The 27,082-nt window shown below is 45.0% G+C and overlaps 1 protein-coding gene across 11 annotated transcripts in view; it reads left to right on the top strand.

The window, feature by feature from the left end:
• The window catches only part of ADGRL3 (adhesion G protein-coupled receptor L3), a 518,922-nt gene that overhangs the window by 134,199 nt on the left and 357,641 nt on the right, over nucleotides 1-27,082 (top strand). For all 11 annotated transcript variants that reach the window (XM_029911933.1, XM_029911932.1, XM_029911929.1 and 8 more), the window contains exon 3: nucleotides 25,267-25,376. In XM_029911933.1, the coding sequence (XP_029767793.1) occupies nucleotides 25,267-25,376 (110 nt within the window). The remainder of the gene's footprint in view (nucleotides 1-25,266; nucleotides 25,377-27,082) is intronic.

Here is a 27,082-nt window from a genome sequence, read left to right as displayed (position 1 = left end):
ACCACTGCAATAGTAAGACCAGCCTTAAGCATTTATAAGGTGCCAGTGACCTTGGTATCCCGCTAATGTAGAGATTTAAATCTGCCCACAAATTCAATTCATTGCCTTGGCATCTCTGCTGGCAGACCAGTAAACAGTTTCTATGCAGAATGTGATTTTCTAGCTTAGGAATATAGCCATTCAGATTAGAACTCAGCGTTTTAGTGAGAAATGTCTAAAACGTTTACATAACCTATTTACATATGAATACAAACATTACAGACTTTATATTAACAGCCCTTGTTGTTGCTCATTACTATGCATAGAAAAAGACATCACAATTTCCAGTAGTGTCTACAAAATTATAAATATGTGATAGAGTAATTACTGATTTGGAAATCCAAATTATATTAAAATGATTGTAGCATCTGTGTCTCCAAAAAACCTCTCCATTTGTCAATTCCAGTCCTTTATTACTCAGGCAATAAACATGATTCTGATGTCTGTTTACATAGTTCTTTATTAATCCCCTATTTTTAAAGACTTGATGCTCAAGTATTGGAAATCAGCCTTTCGTCCCCACAACAACAATGAAGGGAGGGGGGAGAGAAATAACAATAGTCCTTGTGGAATTATTTTTTATGGGCACTTTTCTATGTGTGGGTTAGTCCCATTGCATGCAGTAGCTGGATGCAATTCAAGTCTTCCTGACTTGTGTATGCCAGGTAAAAATTGAGGGCCGTATTCTGATGGCCTTACTCATGTTGAGTAGTATGTTACTTCCAACAAAGCCCAAATGGAGTCATTGGGGATATTTATGGAGTAAGGAGCTAGTCCGTATGAGTAAGAGTATCAAAATCTGGCCTTCAGTAAGTAAGTAATAATGATACCTAACTCTTATGCAGCACGTTTCATCCATAGATCTCAAAGCGCTTTACAAAGGAGGTCAGTAGGGTTGCCAACTTTCTGAGTGCAGAAAACCGAGCACCCTTGCCCTGCCCCTGCCCCACTCCTTCCCCAAGGTCCCGCCCCTTCTCTTAGGCCCCGCTCCCAATCACTCCAGCCTCCCTTCCTCCATCGCTCACTCTCCCACACCCTTGCTTGCTCATTTTCACCGAGCTGAGGAAGGGGGTTGCGGTGCAGGAGGAGGTGAGGGCTCTGGCTGGGGCTGCGGGCTCCAGGGTGAGGCCAGAAATGAGGGGTGCAGGGAGGGGACTCTGGGCTGGGGCAGGGTGTTGAGGTGGGGGGGGCGAGGGCTCTGGCTGGGGGTGCTGGCTCTGGTGTGGGGCTGGGGATGAGGGGTTTGGAGTGCAAGAGGGGGCTCCGGACTGGGGTTGAGGGGGTTGGTGTGTGGGAGGGGGTGTGGGCGGGGGTGTGGGCTCTGGGAGGGGGTTCAGGGCTGGGGCAGAGGGTCGGGGTGTGGGAGGGGGCTCAGGGCTGGGGCAGGAGATTGGGGAGTGGGGTCTGGGCGGCGCTTACATCAGGCAGCTCCTGGAGGCGGCCGGCATGTCCCCACGGCCCCTAGGCACAGGGGCAGCCAGGGAGACTCCGCTTGCTGCTTGGCCTCGCCCACAGGCACCACCCCCACTGTTCTCATTGGCCGTGGTTCCCAGCCAATGGGAGCCGCGGAGCCGCGTGGAGCAAGGGCAGGCAGGGAGCCTGCCTTAGCCCACTTCGCTGCTGACCAGACTTTTAATGGCCCTTCAGCGGTGCTGATCAGAGCTGCCAGGGTCCCTTTTCAACCGGGCATTCCGGCTGAAAACCGGATGCCTGCCAACTCTAGAGGTCAGTATTATTATCCCCATTTTACAGCTGGGGAAACTGAGACCTAGGGAGATGATGTGACTTGCCCAAGGTCCATGGCTGAGCTGGGGATAGAAGCAGGTCTTCTGAGTTCCAGTTCGGCGTTCTATCCACTAGGCAACACTGCCTAAAGGAATTTATTTACTGCCCACTGTAATTCCTCCATTAGCACCCAACTTATGACAGCAGTGAGTTCTGAACTGTCCTGCTGGGGGTGACTGGGCTCCTGCAAAGTCAGTGGGAAGACTCCCATTGACTTCAGTGGGACAGGATTTCACTCCTGGTTTTGAAAAGAACGCTGTTTGTGCTCCAGGCTACTTGAAAGTCCTTATTTCTTTTTCCTCCCCTGCCCGTTCCTTCTGCTAAGTGCTACCACTTTAGCCACAGTCTTGCCTCTCTGGGTGCTAGAGCCTTTGCCCTTTCCGCATCGATTGCTGAGATCATCTTACCGCTTCTTGCACCTCCGTAACTATTCAAAACTCACCTGAAAACCTGCCCCGCATTCCTAGCCTCTTCATTTCTTTTTACCTGTTACACTAGCTGCATTGCGTACCCCCTTACCTGTATTGTCTCTTAGCTGAATGGGTCATGTAGCTTGTATACAAAGCTGTAATTCTCTGATTTCTGTAACCTGTTTTGAGATGCATGGGCATGAAGGACACTATATACAGAACTTATAACAATATTACTAAGCAAACAGCTTCCATTCCAGCCTTTCTCCAAAGGTCATGTATGCTATTGGACTGATCATAACTGGCTAAGCATGAATGTCCAAGGTGGGGACAATTAACATACACAATGAGCCTTCTACCGACCATCATTCTGTCCCTGGGAATGGCCAGCCATGGCTCATATGGGACTCACAAGCACTGTGCTAGGCTAGAGCTGGCATTGGCAATGACCTCCTCAGAGGTCTGCAATGAGAACAGAGCCACGTGTCCATCTCCAAGTGGACAGTCAAGCAGAGCTGTGCAAGACCGCGTTGCTACTGCAACATGCACCCTCAGAGCTTCAGATGGAGTTGTGGCTGAGTCAGCCAGAATTCCTCCATTGGCTCCCGTTCCGGCCCAGCCCTCACTCCATCCCTCTTCACAATGCAGCCAGAGGCTCAGAGCCCTATATTAGCATAGTAATGTTTCTGGAAGCCAAAATGATGTCATGAGACTAAAGCATTTAGCACACCTGCGGAGACATTTGAATAACATTCAGAATAGTTCTTACTGCAGGAGCGATGAAAGATCGGAATTGACAAATGGTGTGCGTGCCACAGATAAAGAGCATTATTTATTTACTCAGCGAAGTTGGAATAAGGCTCTCACTGTCTTTTGAGAAAGATGGCACAATATTTGTGAAGGCTGGGGACCCCACGGCTGGATTTTAGCCATAACTCTCTAGCTCCAATTTTTCTGCAACTGCCTGGTGGGTCGGCAGCCTTTAATTAGGAACCGGTTCAAGTGAACTTACAGATATGAACTTCCATTTCTATTGTAGGGATTATTTGAATTGGTCACTATTTTAGTCTTTCTCTGTGAATCTGTTTACACTACACTGTTTCTGAGCAGCATCCGTGTGTGCATACTGGCCAAGTCAGTATAATGAAATCATTTTATAAGTGTAGAGTATTTGGGAACATGAACATGAATAATGCTTTAAGGAGCATTTACTGCATAAAAATCCTTTTCATCTTCCCAGCAATTGAGCAATGTTGAACTTCCAGGGAACTGCTGAAAAATGGATGGGAGTTAATTGGGTGCTATATGTGGTTGAATGTCCCCTTTGACTTATGGGACAAGCACTATTTGCACTAATAGAGGAAATACAATGCCTTCATTGTTTTTGTTTGCCTTTTACTGCCCTTGGGACTTAGAGTTACTCAGTCTTGTCCACCAAGTCTGAATGGTATGTTATCTTTAGTGCATTACATTCAGTATGTTTTTTCTGTGTGGGGGGCATGATTTACCATCTTATTTTTTCCTATCCATGTTTGTTTTTTTAAATATTAAATGCAATATTTGAAGTCATGTAAACCTGAATGTGATGATGCAGAGTCGGGTGAATAGTGCAAAAGAAAATCCGACCAATAATTTGAAATCTTGCATGTTTTTTCCTAGGAGAGTGCTGGGTTTTTGTGTTTGCTTTCTGTGATCTCATGGGGAATTAAGTTTTAAGAATAAAATTTTTTGAATGAAGTGAATTACAAAGTTGCTTGTATGAGGCGTCATGGAAAACAACATTTAAACATACCTGCACAAGTATTTCCACCAGAATTCCTTACAAGTGTATGTAGTCCTGGAATAACAACACCACAATGCAATGTGTTTGTGTGGTTAACGCACTGGACTAGTTTGCAGGAGATTTGGGGCCTGGCTCTCCTAGATCCATTGCGGATATTCACCATGGCCTTAAGCATGTGAATAGTCTTGGTGAAGTTATTGGTATTCCTTTTTGATCTGAGTGGCCAATCACAATTCGGGGCTGTGGGGATTTTCCATTGGGAAGCAGAAACGAATGATGGAGTCTGGTGTTTCCTTTGATGCAGTCTAATTTATTTACTCATTTATTTATTAACTCCACCCATCACAAGGTTTAACCAAGCTCATAACACCAGTCATCAATGTATTCATGTACGTGAGCTGTTTAGCTGATACTGGAATGAACACTATATAGAAAAATCTATAAACAAACAAGAATTAATTAATCAGATCAGCCACAATTAGTTTAGACCGCTTCAGATATCTTTAATCAATCCATAAACATTGAAAAGATATCAAATTAATCAAATTAAAAAAATCTACCCCACTTTGAAACCAGTTTGAGTCTCACTGTTGCAAATCACATTTAACAGGGTACATCACGTGTGTGCTAGGGGTTTACACAGATCTGTTTCCATCAGCGTAACTACACCAGTGCAAAAAAACCCCCAAAACAAATCAAATCCAATATAGACAAGCCCTTGGTAATAAACAAGAGTGAGAAGTCCAGTGGGGGCTTCTCCAAATCTTCCTGGACTTCATTTCTTGTTCCCTTTGCTTAGGCTCCACCTGGTTAGTTTTAATGGTTTCTGCAGTATACCTCTGGCTGGGCTGGCAAGAGAGTGGTATCCCTCAATCTGACGCAAGTGCACCTCTATAATTAGACATCAGGGAATGCTACAGAAGGAAATAGTCAGCCCTATCCTTGCCCCAGGAGACTGTCTGTCACCTCTGCACCACAGCCTTCACCTGCCTGAGAGAGCAAGGGATTGATAAATATAAATGTAAACATGCACACACAGAAGTGGATACGGTAAAAAGCCCAGTGACAACTAGCAAAGGCGGTGGCGTCCTCCGAGGGCTGTGATGTCATTTTAGGCACAGTATTTCACTGGAGCAAAAAACCACAGCCCTCAGGTCCACACTGCCCACAAGTCCATATTTCCTGGCATTCTCAAGAGCGGACCTGAGGGCTGTTAAAGTGCTGCACAGAACTGGCTCCTCACACTGTTTGGGACTGCCATCTTGGACTTGCTTCTCATTGTGTAGAAATCCCTGTAGTCATCACTGAAACTTTTGCAGCTTGATTTTATGTATGTTTAGTAGAAGAAACCTGACTGTCCAGTGAATCTAAGCCGTTGGCTCTGAGTGTGCGTTTGCAGCTGCTTTGAACACTTTACATGCTTAGCTTTATTGTTTGTGAAAGGCTAAGGACTGGATTGCTTCCCTAAACCAGCTCCTTCACCCCACTGAAGTGAAACGGAGGCCATAGAGGAGCGAGTTACGGCATTGAGGGCAGCAGAATACAGGGGTGTGGACAAGGTTTTTAGCCAATGGGATGGCGTAGAAGCAGTACATTTTTGATCTGTTCTAGAGAACGTACAGGCAGCCAGGATGCATGCGTTGGAAATGGGTGGAAATGACCCTGAGGAAGGAAAGATGGTGGCACTGTGTATGCCAATACAGAGAGGAGAGGGAGGAGAGGCTTTACGAGGCAAGAAGAGGATTTAGGGATTCTTAGTGATCTCACAAACTATTATTTATTATTAATCATGTTTATTCTGGTAGTGCCTAAGGAGCAACAAAGAATAGGTCTCCACAGCGCTAGGTGCTGTACAGACATGGAGTAGTAGACAGACCCTGCCGCAAATACATATACCTAGACAAGACAGACACAGGGTGAACTACTCTCCTGTGATGGTCTCCTAATAGCATGAGGACCCTTCAATATACACTCAGTTATACTTCAGTTACCCAAATAATATCTTTCTTACCAGCCTGGTCCAGCTCCTATTCAAGACAGTGGGAGTCATTGCACGGACTTGAGGGGCAGTTGTTATCAAGCTATCCATCCACAGATGATACATTAGCAGCGTAACATTTATGCAGGTCCAGATTGTAATCCCCTTACTCACACTGATGGGCGCTTACTTCCCCGAGTAGTCCTGGGTGAATAGTGACTTCTTACCCATGTGATTAAGGCGTTTACAAGGTAGCACATACCATGGTGTCCATCCTGGCAAAATGAGCAAGTATGTTGTTCTCATTCTAATGCAATTTGAAGGAATCTGTGGCTTGAGGGGGGAAGCATTTGGGGGGGGGGGGAAATCCCACTGCAAGATTTTTTTAAAACCCTCAAATTCTCTGTCAGAAACCATGGATTTTCATTTAATTTTATCATTTGCTTTTGTTAAGTAACAGAAGCTTAATTAAGTTCCTTCTGAATGTAATAAAGCAGGAGGGCCAAATGTAGGTCAGTCCCAAGTAATAGTTTCATTGTGTTGGCAGCTATTTAACTGATGCTCAAGTGTTAAATAAAAATACTGGATTCTAAAAAAAGCGAAGTGGTCTTTTCCATAGGTTCCAAGGCTGGAAGGGACCATTGTGATCATTGAGTCTGACCCTGTCTATAACACAGGCCAGAGAAGTGCCCCAAAACAATCCCTAGAGCAGACCTTTTTAGAAAAAAAAAATCTAATCTTGATTTTAACATGGTCCGTGATGGAGAATCCACCCATAGCCCTTGGTAAGTTGTTCTAAAGGTTAATTACTCTCACCCTTAAAAATGTATGCCTTATTTCCAGTCTATTTCCAACTTCCAGCTTGTATTCTACCTTTCTCTGCTAGATTAAAGAGCACATTGTTAAATATTTGATTCCCATGTAGGTACTTATAGACTGTGATCAAGTCACTCCCTAAACTTCTCTTTAAGCTAAATAGATTGAGCTCCTTTAGTCTGTCACTCTAAGGCAGGTTTTCTAATCCTTTAATCAGTCTCGTGGCTCTTCTCTGAACCCTCTCCAATTTATCAACATCCTTCTTGAATTGTGGGCACCAGAATGGGACACAGGATTCCAGGAGCATTGCCACTTTTGAGCCTAGTTACTCAACAGTGAGGTTCTGAGATTGCTGGATGTCCAGTGGTCTTTAATTACTCACTTGTGGAATCACTTGTTTTGTTTGACCGGCTAGTATTACAATTTTTCAGTAATAAGTCTCTGCTTTTGTTTCTGAATAACTGATGCTGAAGTTGTGATGTCAGTAAGATTCACAGTACTGCATGCTTGACAAAAAGGATGGCATTATCTGTTAATATAACACAAGAATTCTCCAGGTATCTTGCTATCACTCTCTTTCATAAATGTGAAAGTTAGAGACAGAAACTATACTATATATTGCTCCAGGTCTGCTTCTGACATTCCAGAGCTCAGTCTACCTATCAAGCACCCACGAATCTTCTCAAAAATATTTCCTTCTTTCTCTGAAGTGTGGAATTTCCCCCCAAAGTTATAGGGTCTGTAAGGCAGTACAGTTGAGTGTCGGTCGTGCACCAGTGACAGGCTTCAGGTCCAATGTCCTGCATTATGGCCAGAGCTAGGAATTTGATAGCACTGGAGGAGAGTTGTGAGTTCCCACTTGCCAACTGGGCACAGGTCTTTCTTCTAGCACTGGGAGATGGGTGTGAGAAATTGGCCTCCAAAATGTGTGACAATAACGTGTAGAGAGGTCATTTTTCAAAGTTTCTAAAATGAATATTATAATTGCTCTCTCTCCATATTGGACCCACTGCTCCAAGGCACCTAAACATTTCAAATACATTTAACCAAAACCACAGCATAGATGTGAAAGACGATGATTTGTGGAGTTATGTGATTAATTTATCATGCGCCTTTGCCCTCTAATCCTACTCCGTAGGACTTATGTTAGTAAGCCTGAGCGGCTTCCACCAGTCACCATTTTAGAAAGTCAACCTGGCACAGAAATGTTTTGTCCCCTCCAATTTAGAATTCCCAGTTCCTGCCCCAGTCGCATCCGTCTAAGGCTCGGGATGAGTGAGATTCAGTACTGATCCAGTGACAGGTTTTTCTTTTGTCTATAGCATTTAGAATATTTTTTGCAAAACTCAGCCAACTAAAGAAAAAACATCCTTGATGTTTCCCAAGGCCTCCAAGGTTTTATTGTTCCTAGTTGGTGTTATCTCACAAAGGTTCAGTTCAAAAGTCCCCTTATCTATCAGATTGTTCTCACCAGGGCATGTCTGTCTGTCTGTCTGTCTATTTTACCCTCTATGCTTAGAGTTACACTGTGTGGAACAAGCGTGCCCTTACTGGAAGGGTGAACAGGTAGGGTGAGGGGATGGCCATCCAAGTATGGTGCAAAAGGCATCCTAGGGCAGGCTAGTTCCAGGCACACTAGGGGAAGGCGCTCTGATGGGTGGTCACAGTCGGTAGGCATGTGTGATGCCTGGCTTCTCCCAGTGTTCTATTGAGTGCCCCAGAGGAAAGCGGCTTCGTTGCTGCTGGGCAGAGGCTCTCGACAAAGAGGCTCCCAAGCTGCCGCGTGCATGCTCAGAAGATTCTACCTGTGGGCACCAAAGTAGATGACTACTTTTTAGACAGTGATAGTTTCAAATAACTCTGCTAAGGTTAAAGATAATCTTCCCTTCACTTATCCAAATCTTTTGACGTGGCTGAACTGAGATGGAAAGCCCAAGTGCACATCCTCATAGACACAGGCCGCTCTTTATTTAACAACTATAGTGCCACACAGATGTCTTCCCTTCGCTCCTAAATTTCTTGGGGGGCGGGGAGGTTACCTAGCTTTGCCTTTCTGGACTATGGGCTGTGTTTGTTTATACTCCATCTACTCAGTTATTGTATCAAGTTTGAGCTGGCGTTCAGTACAAATGAGTTTAGCCTAAAGCATACTTTAACCCGGCAATCTAGAGGTGGAAGGTTAGTACATTAAACCCGCTCACACAAATGTTCATAGCACACTCGGATACTATGTTTTCAACCCAGAAGTGCCCTTTAATGTTTCTCTGTCCTTTTGCAGTCTTTGCTGATTGGAAGGAGGACACACATGACTGGTGACCAATTACAGTGTGATAAAAAAAACGGCAACAGAGCTGCCAGTAATTAATTGTGGCCAGGCTATTTTTTAAACCTTAAGTCCCCAAAGTGACACATTAATCCACAGAAATGCAGTGGAAAGAGTGTCTGTCTTTCTCCCTTTTGTTAAGATATTACTGAGAGAACATCGCCTTTTATGAACAATACTTTGAAAATCTCACGTTCACTGTTACTTTTAATTAAATTAAAGTATAATTAACTTTCACTGATGAAAGAGGGGAGGGGAAAAAAAACAGTAGCCTTCCCTTGAGAGTGACAACAAAGGAAAATTGAGTCCTTTATTTATCCCTCGTTACGGACAGAGCATAATGCTTACCATAACTAGCCCTTTCTATCCACACAAGCACACTTAAGAAATGGCTGGAAACTCAGGAATGAGAAAACACGAGATAAAATGCTTGAGTTGCCATGACGGAGAACCATTGAACGAGGTGCAAAGTTCATGTGGATTCCAGCACCATGCTGCCACCTCCTCCCAGTGTATTTACTTACTTTTAGATTCATGGCCAGCTCTTAGACAAATGTGAGGTGCTCCCTGCAGACAAGGTCGGCTCTCATTAGGAAGTGCCTTTGCTGTCACTTGAGTCAATATAAGATGGATCAACTAGTGGAGTCTTTTGGTTCTTAACTCCTCAGCTGTAGAAGCTGGGTCTTTCCAGCTGTGAGTGGCATGTTCATTATCTCAGGATATGGGGGGCAGAACGAATGCTATTGTACCTCTCTACCAAGTGACCTATAGCTCAACATTAGCTCCAGATTAGAGGTTGCTGCCCACTCAGCAGATACGGTGGGAGTTATGTTAGTGGTGGGGTTGGGGGTTGAAAGTAAAAAGAGTATATTTGTAGGGAAAACAAAGCTCTGAAAGGCTTGTTATCTCGGCTCTCGGACTGTACTGTGAATATGTGTAAAGTATATTTTTTATCTGGGTGCTACTGAAGTTGACAGTGTGGGAATGAGAGAGCTAGTTAGCTTGATACATAGATATGTGAAAAGCTAGGGTGTGCTTTAAAAAAATAGGCAAACTCAATAGTATTGTTGCAGGTCACTGAGCAAAAATCTTTCATACAATGGTGCCCTGTTTCTTTGAAAAATCCAATGCCACTTGCACTATTTAAAAATAAACTTTCCTTGTGCCAAAATCCTGCTCATCTTATCTGGGCATGGGGAGCAAGGGGGCATAACCCTATACTGCCATACAAAGCAGCCATGCTCTGGGGCTCCACGGAGAGGGTTGTTCTGTTCTGCAGGAAGCTGGAACAGAGGGGACCAACTTGCATGGGGACAGCAGTTTTGGAGCTGCTCGGGGTGATGGTGGCAAACTCATGGAAATACATTCCTTGTTCCCCTAACTGCCTAACACTGATCCTGGTGCTGGCTGTCACCCAGCTGGGGAGCCCTGGAATCACAGCAGGCCATGGTCTGTGTAGCTCCAGCAGATCAGGTGTGGGAGGAAAAGAGAGGGAATGGAGCAGGATGCCTCTGTTGTGCTGGGAATTTCGTTGGCCACTAGGAGTGGAATCTTCTCCTCTTCTCCTTTCCAATTATCAGGCATGTGCCTGTCTCGGACTTGGTGGGCCCCATCTAAGATCATGGTCTCACATCCATTTAGAGACATCTCTCCATGATGTTCTCCTTGAGAATTTGACCCAGTCTCTGCCTCTTACCACCCAGTGGCAGGTAGGGCAGTCAGGCTGGATGGTCATGGACTCTACCACGCAGAGCTGCTGGGGAGGGAGCAGCATGCATCTGTCATTGGCTTGATTGTGAGGGGATGCTGTCGCAGAACCTGTGAGAGATTGGGGATCGGGTATGAGGCAGGAGAGAATGAGTCAGCGGGAAGGAGGGGGTGTGTGGCATTTTGCTGGGGGAGGCAGGAGAGTGTGTGAGAAAGGATGAAGGTGCAGAGAGCACAGAGAGTTTGGAAAGGAATGATGGAGAGAGAGCGAGGAGAGTGAAAATGTGAGTGGAGGCGGAAGAGAACACAACAGAGGGGAAAGCAAGATGGTGGAGAAGAGAAGGAAAGAGAAAACAATTATTACACAACATAGGAAAACCATGCTGAGGGGGAAAGAGTTTGTGAAAAAGAGAGGAAAAGAGATAATAAGATCCAGGGCAGAGGAAAGGTGGGCATGGGAGAGTGAAATGCAAAGAGAGAGGGGAAAGAAGTGCAACAGCGACAAAGGATATTAAGCATGTTTTACTTAGTAGAAAGGGTAGATGCAAAATGATGCAATACCTCGCCAAATTTAAGTTTGTTTGTTTCTAAATGAATGGGATGAAATGTGCTTTGAAAGTGGATTAAGCTAAACAGGATCAAGGCACTCTTATTCCAGAATAAGAGTGTTCACACATGGAGTTAATCAGGAACAACACCATGTGTAGACAAGCCCTATTTAGTTCGGTCCCCATGGAAATACTCATCCAGAGGTATTTTGTTACAGAGTCTGGAGTCTGGATCACTTGTGGCTTGGGCTGGTTCTCTCTCTTTCTCTTTTAATTATTTTTTTTTAAAGTCTCTTGTAACAAACTGGGGCTGAAGGTAGATGAAGGAAAAACTTGCTCAAGTAAACCCAACAAGACTTAACAGCAATCAAAATAATGCATAATTGTGATTCTTTCATTAGGACTGGATTTTTTTATTTTTGGCATATTTCTACAGAGAGCCTTGAAGAGGCTGCAGTTAGTTCACTTTGATCCTGTAAGAAGAGGGCTATCCAAAAGCGCTAGGCACCCTGATAGATAATTAAACCTGTCAATAACAAAACAACAAAATGCAGCAGGTAGCGAGACTCTTGTGCAAACATTATACATCCCTGATCGTTATACCTCAGGAAAGGTTAGGAAGTCAGCTGTTTTGTGCTGAGAAAGAGCAATATAAAAGGACCATTCATAATGAAGAAAATGTTAGAGAATATCATCTCCCTGTCACCACCCCCTCCCCTTTCATCCTTTGGAGGAAAAAACACCAACAAACATTTCTGCGTAGGGATTCTTTGTTTCTGAAAGCTAAACACAAACAGAGACTTTCCATTTGCTTTTGAGCTGCACGTTATTGAAAGGAAATGTGGTGAGCCAAAGACTTTTCTCCTCACTTGTGTTCCCCCGCACGCACCCTCCCCCCATTTGCAGGCCATCATTTGAACTCTATTTAGACGCCTATTTTGAGTGAAATTTCTCTTTGCTTCCTATTTACTTTCTCCAGGCTATTATTTTCTCCCCCCTCGGTCCTCCCTAAAGGGTTGATTTGGAAATATCACATATTGACAGGGGAGAACGCACTCCCAGCTGACTTATTGACTGTGACAGCTTCTTTGCTAAGGCAGCCATCCAGAGAGGAGATTTTGTGTTTCAGAGAGGGGAAAAGGATATCTTGCAGCATTGCCATGAAGGATAATGAATTAAGTCTGTCTCTTACTGTAAAACCATTAGAAAAGTAGAATAGGCCTCGAGAAACAGGCTTGGATATTGATGTCTCAGCTATATTTGTGTGTCTGGTCATGTGGAGCCCGCCCTGCCTTTGCAGAAATATGAAGTTTTCTGGGATTTGCAATAATGAATGCAGACATGCTCTCTTGGCAAGCACACGCTCCTGTTATAAACATCAGTAAATAGAAGATACCAAAGTTACAAATGGAGCTGGTAGTCACACCTTTGGTTAGAATTGCCAAACACTTTCCAGTATAAACCTCTGTTTTCAGTCACTTATAACTTTGCTGAATTTTAACCGTTTGGGCTGAAATTCTCCATGCTGTGTCTGTGTCTCAGACTGATTGTAATGTGAAAGATCGAGCAAAAATAGTTCAGCTACATGGGAGAGCAAAGTTGGGAAAAATATATATTTTTGGCTATGTTAAAAAAAAAAACCCAACAATTTCTTTGAGGAGGTTTAGCAACTCCAGAATTTGGCATAGGAACTCGAAATTTGGCAGGGGAATGGTAGTGGGGACATGTAATTTTTTTGTCTCCCCCGACCCCGCCATGAAAATTCCCCCAGATTAAGCTAAATTATAAACCTCTGAAATTGCTATACTCAATGGGGTTTGGTAGAGACTTGCTTCTAAAACCCCTGAACACTCCACAGGCAGTGAGCATGCTCCATGGCTGGAGACTGCTCTAATTTACAGGAGTATTAACTTGCTGCTCATAGGATTCTCTACAGTTCTGAATTGCTGGAGCATTCTGTTCTCTGGCCACTTGCTCTCTCACTCCCGGCATGCACCCACGCCCAGGGCTGGGCAGGGCAGGTCAAGCAGGCAGGTTCCAAGGTCTTTTAGGTCACCATAGCTTAAAACCTTACATTCTGTGCGGACTGACAGAAAATACCATCTCAAAAATAAATAGCTCTCCTTGCACACTTTGTGAACCACACCCCTGTCAGAGTGACCACATGAGCCCACCTCCAGGGAAAGGGGTGGGGGCAATGCATGCATAACGTGTACCAGAATCTATGGGGTTTGCGTAGTCTCTGCGTAGATTTCTGGGCATATTTTTCAGGCCTTCCACACTGCAGCATGTCACACCTAACTGACAAAGGAATGCTGTTCTGTCTTACCTGCCTTCCTCCCTCTGCTGCTGCTGTCAGTTTCGGCCGAGGGGTGCATCCAGGCTGTCTGCTGTTAGGCCAGCCGTACACTCTGGCCATCAAGTCCTTCCCCCGTCGCCTCTCTGGGCTGGTGGTCGGGGACGGGTGGCAGGCGAGCTCTCTCCCACCCGTGCTCTAAGCCGTTCGGTGGAGCGTGGGTCCACTGCTCTAGCTCTGCGTTTACCTTTCCGCCATGCATCCTTCTCCTCTGGAGAACTGGCAGGATTTGGAGGGCAGAGTGGGTGAGCGACTGCGGAGATGGACAGGATTGCTCTGGTGCCTCTCCCTGCTACACAAGCCCCAACTTGGTGCGCCAGAGGTTGGTCCTGGCAGGAGTTACCAGAATCGGAGTCGTCCTGGACAATGACCGGGGAGGCAGGGTGGATCCCCTGGCGCTCAGTCTGCGCATGGGGCTCTCCACTCTTCGAACTCCCCAGCGCTTACTTCATAGGGTTGCCAATGTTCTAACAGCAGAAAAATGAACACCCTTGCCCTGCCCGCAATGCCCTGCCCCTTCTTTGAGCCCCCCCCCATCGCTCACTCTCACCCACCCTCACTCACTCGCTCATTTTCAACAGGCTAGCTCAGGGGGTTGGGAATTGGGAGGGGTTGAGGGCTCCAGCTGGGGGTGCAGGCTCTTGGGTGGGGCCTGGGACGAGGGGTTTGAGGTGTAGGAGGGGGCTCTGGGCTGGGGGGTGGTGTTGGGGTGTGGGAGGGTGTATGGGCTCTGGGTTGGGGGTGTGGACTCAGGGGTGGGGCTAGAAATGCGAGGTTTGGACTGTGGGAGGGGACTTCTGGCTGGGGCAGGGGGGCTGAGGTGTGGGGGTGTCAGGGCTCTGGCTGGGGGTCTGCGTTCTGGTGTGGGGCTGGGGATGAGGGGTTTGGAATGCAGCAGGGGGCTTGGCGCGGGGGTAGTGTGTGGAGCCACTTGGCCACCCGTGCGCCTGGGAGCAACTGGACATATTGCCGCTTCCGGGAGTGACACGGAGACAGGGCAGGCTGGGAGCCGGCCTTAGCCCTGCTGCACCACCAACCGGACTTTTAGCAGTGCCACCACGGTCCCTTTTTGACTGGGCGTTCCGGTCAAAAACCAGACACCTGGCAACCCTATTACTCCAGGAAGTGAGGGCAGCCTTATCGCCCGTCTCCTGGGTTTACCTCGAGCAGGTTCCTCAAGAGGCTGTTCCCGACCCACCCCTCAGCCCGGGCTCTCCGGACCTTTTCACTGTGCTCCTGCCCCGTAAGCCCCGCCAACCGACCCAGCTGCACACCTCGAGCTGGCTGTGCGACCTGCAGCCACTTTGCTTCTGAACCGCGCCAAGGGCACATCTGGACACGCTCATGCGTGATACTCTCCTCATGTCCCACCTGGACACTAAGTGGCGGGACCTGTTGCCACCTATTGAGGGTGAGGAACCCTGTTGGGCCAGCCTGTATTCCGCCGGGAATATTAGTTGGTGGCTCCTTCATGGAGCCGTGACCATGGGCGTGTACCTGGTGCAGTTCACCTCTATCCCTGATGCCTATTCCTTTTGCGGCGTGAGGGAGTCCCTGGCACATGCCTACCTTGAGTGCGCCATATTGCAGCCCCTTTTCTGGATCCTTCTGGGACCCACGTTTGCATTTTTGGCTGCACTTCTCCCCCTACCTTGCACACTCCATCCGCGGCCCCACCAAGCTGTGAGACGTCCTCGTCAACCTACTCTTAGCGCTGGCCAAAGCGGCCATCTATAACACCTGGGAGAGGAGGTTGGCTGAGGGGTTCTCTGCGACCGTGGGGCCTCTTTCTGTTCCTCTCTCCATTCACGTATCCAAGCAGAGTTCCTCTGGGCGGCGTCTGCTGGCTCCCTTGACACATTTGAGGAGCAGTGGGCAGGGCCAGCTCCAGGTTTTCTGCCGCCCCAAGCGGGGGGGGAGCCGCGGCAGCGAGATCTCGCCGCTCCACTCTTCAGCGGCAATTCGGCGGAGGTCCTTCACTCCGAGAGGGACTGGGGGACCCGCCGCCGAAGACCCGGACATGCCGCCCCAATAGCGGCCGGAGTGCCGCCCCTTGGTATTGGCCGCCCCAAGCACCTGCTTCTTTAGCTGGTGCCTGGAGCCGGCCCTGGCAGTGGGTGCTGCCCGGGGTTCTCTACTCAGTGTCCCCTTCAGGTTCCCTACTTTTGACCCTCACACTTGTCCTTGTTATTTTTTCTGTTGTCCCCTGTATTCATTTGAGTCCTGGGCTCAGTGGCTCCTCCCCTTAGGCTGAGGGAGGGGCCTTTAGCTCCTGGAACCCAATAGGTCTCTCTGCTGCTGCATATACTTCACAGCCACTTTTCTTTCTTCTGTGCCTTTTCTGCAGTGATTGTGGCAGTTCAGTTCATCTGGACAGGCAACCAGTGCGCTTAGTGGTTTTGAGTCTAAAATGATTAATTCTGAAAAGCCACACTTTAGGATTGATCTTCTATTTTATTAGGGTTACCATATTTCAGCAAGCAAAAAAGAGGACGGGAGGAACCCCGCCCCGTCCTGCCCTAGCCCCGCTCCTTGTCCCCTGACTGCCCCCTCCTGGGACCCCTGCCCCTAACTGCCCCCCAGGACTCCACCCCCTACCTAAGCCTCCCTGCCTCTTGTCCCCTGACTGCCCCCTCCTGAGACCCTCCCCCCATCCTAACTGGCCCCCTAGGACCCTACCCGTACCCTGACTGCCCCAATCCTTATCCACACCCCCACCCCCAGACAGACCCCTGGGACTTCCACGCCCCATCCAACCACTCCCCACCCCCTGACAGCCCCCCCCACAGAACTCCCAACACATCTAAACCCCTCTGCTCCCTGTCCCCTGACTGTTCCGATCCCTCTCCCCACCCCTGCCCCCTGACAGCCCCCCCCCGCAGAACTCCCAAACAGCCCCCCGCTCCTTGTCCCCTGACTGCCCCCTCCTGGGACCCCTGCTCCTAACTGCCCTCCAGAACCCCACCCCCTACCTAAGCCTCCCTGTTCCTTGTCCCCTAACTGCCCCCTCCTAAGACCCCCCCCACCCTAACTGCCCCCCAGGACCCTACCCCTACCTGTACCCTGACTGCCCAAAACCTTATCCACTTCCCCCCCAGAAAGCCCCACCCGAACTCCCGACCCTCCCCGTCTCTTGACTGCCCCCTCCAGAACCTCCCTGCCCCTTCTCCGACCCCCTGACCCCCTTACCCTGCCGCTCGTCCCCGCACGCTGGGCAGCAGGGGAGGAGGAGCGGGGGAGGAGCTCCAGACTGCCGGAGGCGATCTGCAAATGCAGGGAGGGAGTGATCTCTGCTGCAGGGGAAGCAGAGGAGGGGCTCTCTCTGGCTGTCGGAGCCCCATGTAAGTGGCACCATCCGGCCGGCTGCCCTGTTAGCTGCGCGCGCTCTGCATGCGGGGGGGAAGTCTGGACATTTACAAATTCCCCCCCGGACACTATTTTTAGCCCAAAAAGCCGGACATGTGGACGAATGGTAACCCTAATTTTATGCCATCTTTGCATTTCTGTAGTAACAAATGTATTGCCTCAAACTTGGTTAACCTCTCACTAATACTGAGCCAATGCTACTAATGCCTTGTGTTCCTGCAAAGACTTAAAATAAACGTTACCTTGCAGAATATCGTTTTTTAATGTCTGCAATGTCAATACTGTGTTTCTTCCCCATCCCCACCAAAAGATGACCTTGTCACTTAAAAAGCATAAGCATGTTCATAAAGAAAAGCTATGCAAAGGCAGCCAAGGGAGATGGTGCTTTTTAAAGCCTGAATCAGGGGAAATAAACTGAGTTGAGCCCTGCAGCTAGTTCGGAATCTGATTGAACTGAAATGCTTCCTTCAGTCCCACTGCCTACAGCACAAGCAAACACCAAATGTATATGCACTGTTTCATGTTAACAGCCTAGAAAGGCTTTTTGAAGTGGAACAAGGAATTGTTCTACTGAAATGTACTCTAGATGTAGGTGTACGATTTATAGTTAGTGCATTTGTTATGTTAGATCGGCACAACTCTTTTGGGGTAAATATTTGTCCACATTTTGAATAACATTAATGGATACACCGAGAGATTGGGGTGAGGGGAATAGCTGGAGTGAAGTGCTACTAAATAATGGTATTTCTTATAACTGAGGAAAGGACTCCTGGTTTGTTTTTTTTTTTTGCATTAATTATGGGTGATTCCTGTTTTGGATGCTCAAACGAAGGCGTGATTTTCAGAAGAGCTTTGAGTGCAGTGTTCCCTCCAAAATCAGGGTCCAGCTATCTCAAGTTGGGTTGCACATTAGCAAATGCAGGCTGCTCAGATTTTACTTTGTACTTTCCCAGCTCTCAGGTGAAAACCAGAGAGCAAATTGGTTCTATGATGCTGACTCCTAGGGTCTGATGAAGAGCACTTTTGTACTAGAATCTGGATACTAGGATCTGACTGCCCTGTCTCATCTCTTCTGTAGGCATTCATCCCTGGGCAAAGTGGGTTCAACACTCTAGAATTCTAATCTGGAATCATTTTACCCTCTTTGCACAGCTATAAATGACCGCACAAGGCCAAGGCAACGGAGAATCAGGCATTAGATTTCTTGCAAAATGGAAAAGTAATGGTGTCTGAAACTTCCCTGCCCTTCGAACTTGTGTACATATGGAGTCATTCCTGATTAACTATCTCTGAGTAACTCCACGTTGGGACTCTTTTATTCCAGAATAAGTGTGTCCCCATATGGAGTTACTCAGGGATAGTTAATCAGGAATAACTCCATGTGCAGACAAGTCCTAAATCACAGCAGTGATTAAGCATGTGGTGTTCCCAGTGAAGGGGTGAGATTGGCATTCTCTCGGCTGAGTGAGACAAGACCCCACTCCCCCTTCACCTTCCCCTGTCCATCCTAGGGAGTTAAAGTGGGAGAAAAATGACTGCAGGGAGAAATATGCGTTTTTTTGGGGAAAAAAGACGACTTAATAAAAGATTACAGCTCCCTGTCAGATAAAGAAAGCTAAAAGCACCTTAAGTACTCCTTTGATGCTCACACGTCTTCAAACTCGGTTTGTAAAATGCTGTGACTTAGCAGCTAACAAAATGGTTATTGTTTATCTATACTAGTGAAATCGTCTATCCAGCTTCGCAAATCCACTCTGATCCCCTTCCACGCTCATTCTCAGCTTGCAAGATGTTAGAACAATTGAAGAAGGGGGAAAAAAATTAAGATCCCCCACTGTGCAAATATTTCTTTGGAGGAGGCAGACGAGGTTATTTAGTCTGGGAGAGCCGCCATGTTCGGAAATGTATTCTGTTGACTTGTTTTCCATAACAGCTTAGCTCAGCCGTGTTCTGGACTTGGATATGAAGAGCTTGAGAGCAGGGTCAAAGAGTGGCTAGTTTGCGATACGCCCTCGTATTGTTGGCTAGTTCTTATTGGAAAGGGTCTTTTTCTACCTGTCCTCCAGATGAGAGATTGTCAAAACCACAGATAAAACAGAGAGCCATCTGCTGTGATGCTGGGGCATTCCGGTCTGAACCAGCTGGAGCAAGGGAGACGATCCTAAGATCAGACATAGAGAGCTGAAAAGCAGGGCATCCCAGACTTTTCCAGTTCAGGGTCAGGTGGCCACTTGGAGAAGTTCATGTACACATGAACAAGCAGGAATCAGTCACTGGGGCAGAGCCAAAGCAGGGCAGAAGGACAAATGCTGTGCATAGAAGAAGGAAACCACAGGAGCAGAAGGGGAAGTTTGGGGATAGAAAGGGAACCAGAACCTTTTCAAAGGATGTTTTCTTAAATAAGTCTGGGGGCCACTAGAGGTTTTTATCCCGTCTCTGGTGAGGTTTAGGTGATTTTGTCTCTCTCTCACCTTCTAAACATCTGGGAGCCCAGGTGGAACTGTCCCTGGCAAAGTGTTTTAAAGGTCACTAAGGATGCAGTGGAGCTAGAGAATGAAAGCAAGGGAGGGAAGTTGAGGTGGGGTGGAGGAAGAGAGACAAGGAGAAGGGAAGGGGAATAAGTTTAGAGAGAGGAAGAGAACTTTGCAAGGCAGAGAACGGGGAGGCGAGCGCTAGGAATCACATATTGAGGAAGGATGGTCCGGTGCTTAGCGCACTAGCCTGAGACTCAGAGACCGGAGTTCCATTCCTTTCTCCGCCACTGGGTCGCTCTGTAATACCAGGTTACAAAATATATTGGAAGGACAGAACAGGTCGTGCTGGTGGGGGAATGGTACTATATGTGAAAGAAAGTGTTGAGTCAAATGAAGTAAAACTCTTAAATGAACCAAAGTTTACCATAGAATCTCTATGGATAGTAATTCCATGATTTAATAATAAGAACATAGCAGTAGGGATATATTACCGACCACCTTACCAGGATGGTGAAAGTGACTTAGAAATGCTCAGGGAGATTAGAGAGGCTATAAAAATTTTAAAAAATCAATAATAATGGGGGATTTCAACTATCCCCATGTTGACTGGGTACATGTCACCTCAGGATGGAATGCAGAGATAAAATTTCTAGACACCATTAATTATTGCTTCTTGGAGCAACTAGTCCTGGAACCCACAAGAGGAGAGGCAGTTCTTGATTTAGTCATAAGTGGAGCACAGGACCTGGTCCAAGAAATGAATATAGCTCAGTTGCTTGGTAATAGTGACCATAACATAATAAAATTTCACATCCCTGTGGAGGGAGGAGGGGGACACCAAATAAATCCACCATTGTAGCATTTAATTTCAGAAAGAGGGACTACACAAAAATGAGGAAGTTAGTTAAAGAGAAATGAAAAGGCCAAAAGTGAAATCCCTGCAAGCTGCATGGAAACTTTTTAAAGACACCATAATAGAGACTCAATTTAAATGTATACCCCAAATTAAAAAAAAATAGTAAGAGAACCAAAAAAGTGCCACCGTGGCTAAACCACAAAGTAAAAAAGCGGTTAGAGGCAAAAAGGCATCCTTTAGAAAGTGGAAGTTAAATCCTATTGAAGAAAATAGAAAGGAGCATAAACTCTGGCAAGTGAAGTGTAAAAATATAATTAGGAAGGCCAAAAAAGAATTTGAAGACCAGCTAATCAAAGACTCAAAAAGTAACTGCAAAAAAAAAAAAAAAATGTAAGCACATCAGAAGCATGAAACCTGCTAAACAACCGGAGGAGGAGGGACACTGGATGATTGAGATGCTAAAGGAACACTCAAGGAAGACAAGGCCATTGCAGAGAAACTAAATGAATTCTTTGTATCAGTCACTGAGGCTGAAGATCTGAGGGAGATTCCCAAACCTGAGCCATTCTTTTTAGGTGACAAATCTGAGGAACTGTCCCAGATTGAGGTATCATTTGAGGAGGTTTTGGAACAAATTGAAAAATTAAACAGTAATAAGTCACCAGGACCAGATGGTATTCACCCAAGAGTTCTGAAGGAACTCAAATGTGAAATTGCAGAACTGCTAACTGTGGCATGTAACCTATCATTTAAATCAGTTTATGTACCAAATGCTTGGAGGATAGCTAATGTGCCATCAATTTTTTAATGACCGGTAAGCCTAACTTCAGTACCAGGCAAATTGGTTGAAACTATAGCAAAGAACAGAATTATCAGACACATAGATTAACACGATTTGTTGGGGAAGAATCAACATGGTTTTTGTAAAGGGAAATCATGTCTCACCAATCTACTAGAATTCTTTGAGGGGGTCAACAAGCATGTGGACAAGGGTGATCCAGTGGATATAATGTAATTAGATTCTCAGAAAGCTTTTGATGAGATCCCTCACCAAAGGCTCTGAAGCAAAGTAAGCTCTCATGGGATAAGAGGGAAGGTTCTCTCCTGGATCAGTAACTGGTTAAAAGATAGGAAACAAAGGGTAGAAATAAATGGTCAGTTTTCAGAATGGAGAGAGGTAAATAGTGGTGCCCCCAGGGGCCTGTACTGGGACAAGTACTGTTCAACATATTCATAAATGATCTGAAAAAGGGGATAAACAATGAGGTGGCAAAATTTGCAGATGATACAAAACTACTCAAGATAGTTAAGTCTAAAGCAGACTGCAAAGATTTACAAAAGGATCTCACAAAACTGGGTGACTGAGGAACAAAGTGGCAGATGAAACTCAATGTTGATAAATGCAAAGTAACGCACCTTGGAAAACATAATCCCAACTATACAATACTATATCAATAGGCAGAAGGTTTAAAACAAACAAAAGGAAGTACTTCTTCACACAATGCACAATCAACCTGTGGAACTCCTTGCCAGAGGACATTATGAAGGCCAAGACTATAACAGGGTTCAAAAAAGAACTAGATAAGTTCATAGAGGATAGGTCCATCAATGGCTATTAGCTAGGATGGGCAGGGATGCAACCCCATACTCTGAAGTGCCCCTAGCCTCTGTTTGCCAGAAGCTGGGAATGGGTGTTAGGGGGATAGGTCACTTGATGATTACCTATTCGGTTCATTCCCTTTCAAGCACCTGACATTGATGATGGACAATTGGTCTGACCCAGTCTGGCTATTTTATGTTCCTAATCTGGTGGGTGACCCAGTGCTCCCAATCAACCTTTACACTTTGGGAACTAACTAGTAGTTATTGCAGGTAATTTATAAGCTACTGTCACACCCCTCCCTCCCTTAATGCTTGATCCTTTTTGTCTGTTTGGTGGTGTCCCAGATCGCACACTGTTCTGGAAGAGAGTGAAAGATTCGCATTCGAATTCAGGACCTATGCTGAGAAAGTGTGTTTGGAAAGTTGCTGTGCCCAGAATTGCCAACTCTTGCGATTTTATTGCGATTCCCACAATATTTGGGGGAGGGGAGGTGTTGGTGGTGTTTTTTTTTTTTAAAGCATCAGCACCTTGGTTCATTTGCTAACATGAGAAGCTGAGCTTTTACTTATAAAACAAAACAAAAGCAAATTTCTCGCTGGCATGGTTGCAGAGAAAACTTGAAAATATGAAGCGAGTGCATCCCGCAAGGCTATAGAAATCAGAAAGTAAATAAAAAGAACTCACACTTTATTTATTTGTTTACATTTCATGATTTTGAAGCCAACCTCATGATTTTTTTTGAGCCTGACTCATGATTTTGAAGCATACCTTTTAGATGCATTATTGTTATTCTATGTAACATGGCGGGGACTGGCCATGAAGCCATAGACACTATGGATTAGCCCAACACTATTGCATTTTGAAAGGCACATTGAGCTCAGTAAAAGCTTTTTGTTGGAAGTGAAATTTTGGATTATGTTCAAAGACTCTGCTTGGAAGCCTGCCTGCACACACTGTCCTAACTATCTGTATATCCTTGCCAAGCCACCTGTCTCGCAGTAGCAAGGGTGAGGACAACAAAATTAGTCCTCAAGTTAATACATTTATTCCTCCATTTATATGATAAAAGTAGTCTCTTGTCTGTGACAACCATCGGCTGGCATAAATCTCAATAGGCAAAGGTTAGAACATTCCAGCCCTCTGGATTATCTGTTATCCCGCTAAATTGCCTGATGAGTAGGGTATCAGGTTTTATTAATCTTTCTGTAATTTTTTTTTTAATATTGAGCTTAAGGCACTCACTAATGAATCAGTTTTAATTTATGGGCTAAAATAAAATCCTCATTAAGGCTGACAAACTGTAGCCTCAGGTAAACACAAAACATTTCCACTCAGAGCTAAATGAGTTCTCCTCTGGATGCTGGTGCTTCTGCCAATAGAAAGGTGGGGTCAGAGGTCCAATGTCATATCAGAGGAAGAAGCATTTTAGTGAAAGTAACTGCAATGCTCTATCACCGAGGAATTCTATATCCAGTATGGAAAGGAATGAAAACGAAGGAGTGTATTGTCATTTTTCCCCCTGAACAAACACTTCAGGAATATTCTGTTTAGAACCACTGTTTGCTAAATTAGTCTGTATCCCAAACACATTAATCAAATATTCCAATAGCTCCTTTAGGAACATACCCAGTGCAAATGTATACTTTGAACTTTGGATGCACACACACATGTTTCAGTAACACTAAGGGGAGTCAAATGGAGGCCGTATCTCTGGACTCAATACTGCAACCATTTATACATGCAAATAACTTCACTTACGTGATTAGCCCTGCTAACATCAAAGAGACTATTTGCCTGAGTAAGGTAGCTCTTGCCTCAATGTGTCTGTAGAATCGGCTCTCCAGTGAGAGCAAGCTTACTTTTGGAAATATGTAATATCTGAGTCACGTGCATTGCAGCTCTGTATGACAAATGTAAATGTACTGTGTGCATTTGGGTGTAAAATACCATTCTTTAGGCATTAAAGCAGAACAGCTCTGTTCTTTAGACAGTTTACTTGATGATTGATTGTTTCTTTCCTGTTTGTCACTGTTTCCAGTCACCTTTTTGAATTATACGTCATTATTCTATAGAACACTATTTAAAGGGACACTGTTGATATGAAAATCATATTCTTGTTCATTTAAAAATATTTGTGTTTAGTTACAACTAATACTAAATTTGATATACATTGATTTACTCTTTGCACTTTGTCTTGAACAGTGCAACTTAAAGTTACCTTAGATTTCTGTTCCCATTCATTTTAGCACAATGCAGTTGAGTTTGGATTTCCAACATTGACAGAGAGTGTTTTTAAAAAAATACAACTCCTGTTTCCAATGAAATAAAAACAACATTAAAACATTTACAAGCAAAGAAAAGCCACAAAGTGTTGGGTTTAAATTGTCAGCATTTTTCAATTAATGGGTACAATAATTTATAATCAAGTCACGGACACAGTTAATGCAGTGCTTTGTTTAGATTTAAAAGATTGATTATTGTCTTACTGACCATGGATAATCTAGTTCTAAATGTTGGGCCCAGTTGTGCAACTTTTAATCATGCTAGTCATCCTTGAAAGGGTTGTGGAATCAGGTCTCTTGTCTTTTGAACAAGTGTCTCTATAGTGACATATCTGTGACCATTTAGTATAATTTAAGGCCCTGATCCCGCAATCACTAAAAGACGTGCAAAAGTGTCTGCAGGATTAGGGCCTAAATAAATTAATCTGTCAAGGCTCATATTCTTATCAATAATCTTGTTGACTTCAATGGGAGCCCCTACAGGTATGAGAGTCTGATTGCATAGATCCCTTTGTAGGATCAGAACCTCAGTGGATATTACAGCTGCATGCTACATGCTTTAGATTTGCTGTTGATGTACTGGGTACACTGAATGGATACACTTCAGACGTTCACTTGTATAACTGTCATACAAAAAACAATAAAAAGGAAGTTAAAGCTTAAAAAAAGAAATCCCAAACAACTTAAAACTATTTGCTCTCAGTAGCTTAGATGGAACTAAAATTATAATGGGTAAAAAAGCACTTGAGTGACATAAGAGCCTATGCCCCATTTTCAAAAGTGATGTACTCCTACGCTCCATTGAAAGTCAATGAGACTGAGGCAGGGAAATCACTTTTGAAAATGGGACTTAGATGCCTAAGTAACTTGGACTCTTATGAACATTTTACCCAACATCTTCTCCATCTGTATTTTGATTGTCATTGTCTTTGCCTTTCAGATGCAGTAATCGTACACAGTGCGCAGTGGTAGCAGGCCCTGATGTGTTTCCAGACCCTTGCCCGGGAACGTACAAATACCTGGAAGTGCAGTATGAATGTGTCCCTTACAGTATGTATAGTAATATATTTTCACTTCTCATTGATAGAGATCTCATTTTGCTTGCAGATTAGGCCTTGAACCCCTGGGGGGAAAAAACAAACCACCACTCAATGGCAAAATTGGCAAAAGTGTATACACCACACCAGATTCAGTTGATGAGGGTTTGAAAATCTCACTCATTGTGTGATGGATGCTCCTGTTAAATGAAACACTACTATTAATTAGGGTATTTTTTTTATTGCTCACTATACAGTTTTCTGATTGTAATTTGTATAGCAAAGTTTTTTTAGACTGATCTATGTTATTTTAATTAGTGCCATTTTATCGTTACCTTTTAAGTCCCATATTACATCTCCTTGCAGGGACAAGCAAATAGGAAGCTAATTGATGAGAGCATAATGTTGATGGTAGGAATTATGAAACTGTAAGTTTGTGAATTGATTAAGGGAACTTACATGCAGGCCCTGAAAGCCTTACTTTTTTTCTAGGTTTAGAAAAACTTTCATCTGTGGTTGTTGTATTATATTTTTAACAGAGCAAAATCAACATCACCAAAAAGTAAAGCATGCCTCAGAATTTGCTTTTCATAGCAGCAGGACTCATTTACAATTCTGCTATCAAAAAAATTGTATATCGCAAAGAGGAATATAAATATTTGGTTAGCAATAGTAAAGAATCAAGTCATGCAAAACTAAATCATTTCTCGGTTTCTTACCCTGGATTTCTTAAAGCTCTCAAATTGTGCACCTCAGGGAACAAACTAGGCAAAACTAAAATCACCCCTGGTCTTCCCTAATTAGTTTAATATGTGTGGGATCGAGTAGTGAGAGCCAGCCAGAAAACACTTCATTCTTCTGAAGTACGGCAGTTGACCCGTGGAAGAAGATAGCTGGGATCATAAACAAATAGGCTCGTGCTTGGATGTCAAGCCACTGGAGAAGGAATGTGTCTTGTAAGTGACAAACGTGATCTCCTCAGGGAAAGTTATGAGCTTCCTTTCTCATGCTTCCAGTCCCTCAAACTGTACGCACCTCTCACTGAGGAACTGGCTGCCCATCTGCCGTGGGGACTGAAAGGGTTGAAAGGTGATGTGGCTGTCGAGAGATGACTGGGAACTGAAAAGTGAGGGATGCAATTAAAACAAAAGCACTCACTGCCCTTGTCCCTGAACAAAAGTGACATACTCCGCCAAGGGACCCTTAGTCTATCTCAACCAATTGGGGAAAACAGGGCTCAACATTAGGACTATGTCCATGTCTGAGTATTAAAAACAAAAACCATGAAGCTTCTAGATGCAACAACTGATGTCTTACATTGGGGCTGATTCAAAACCCATTGAAGGCAATGAAAAGATTGACATCCATGTGCTTTGGATGTGACCCATAGAGCTTTATACAAAATTACTAGTTTGCAGGTGACCTACTAGCAAGGCCGTGTTTCATTTCATTACCAAACAAAAAAAGTGTGTGTGGGGGGGGAGTGGGGGTGAGGAGGTTGTACTTACCATAAGTCGTATTTCTTACGATTTGCAATTTACATGGCATGTATTATTTCCTCCTGAGATCATTCTGGTAAAGAACTAGTCATTACCAATAGCCTTTGTTGCATAGAAAACAAAGAAGAATAGTAGTGCATTGTTAGAAAGGTAATATGTGAATATTATGCCCTGAGGTGCTAATCGGTCTTATGTGCAAGATGTAAAATAACTCTTGCGG

This window comes from Terrapene carolina, unplaced genomic scaffold (assembly GCF_002925995.2).
Source record: "Terrapene carolina triunguis isolate 2854851 unplaced genomic scaffold, T_m_triunguis-2.0 Scaffold136, whole genome shotgun sequence".
Taxonomy (NCBI): domain Eukaryota; kingdom Metazoa; phylum Chordata; order Testudines; family Emydidae; genus Terrapene; species Terrapene triunguis.
The sequence above is the reverse complement of the archived record's forward strand: the minus strand, read 5'-3'. Positions and strand labels throughout refer to the sequence as shown.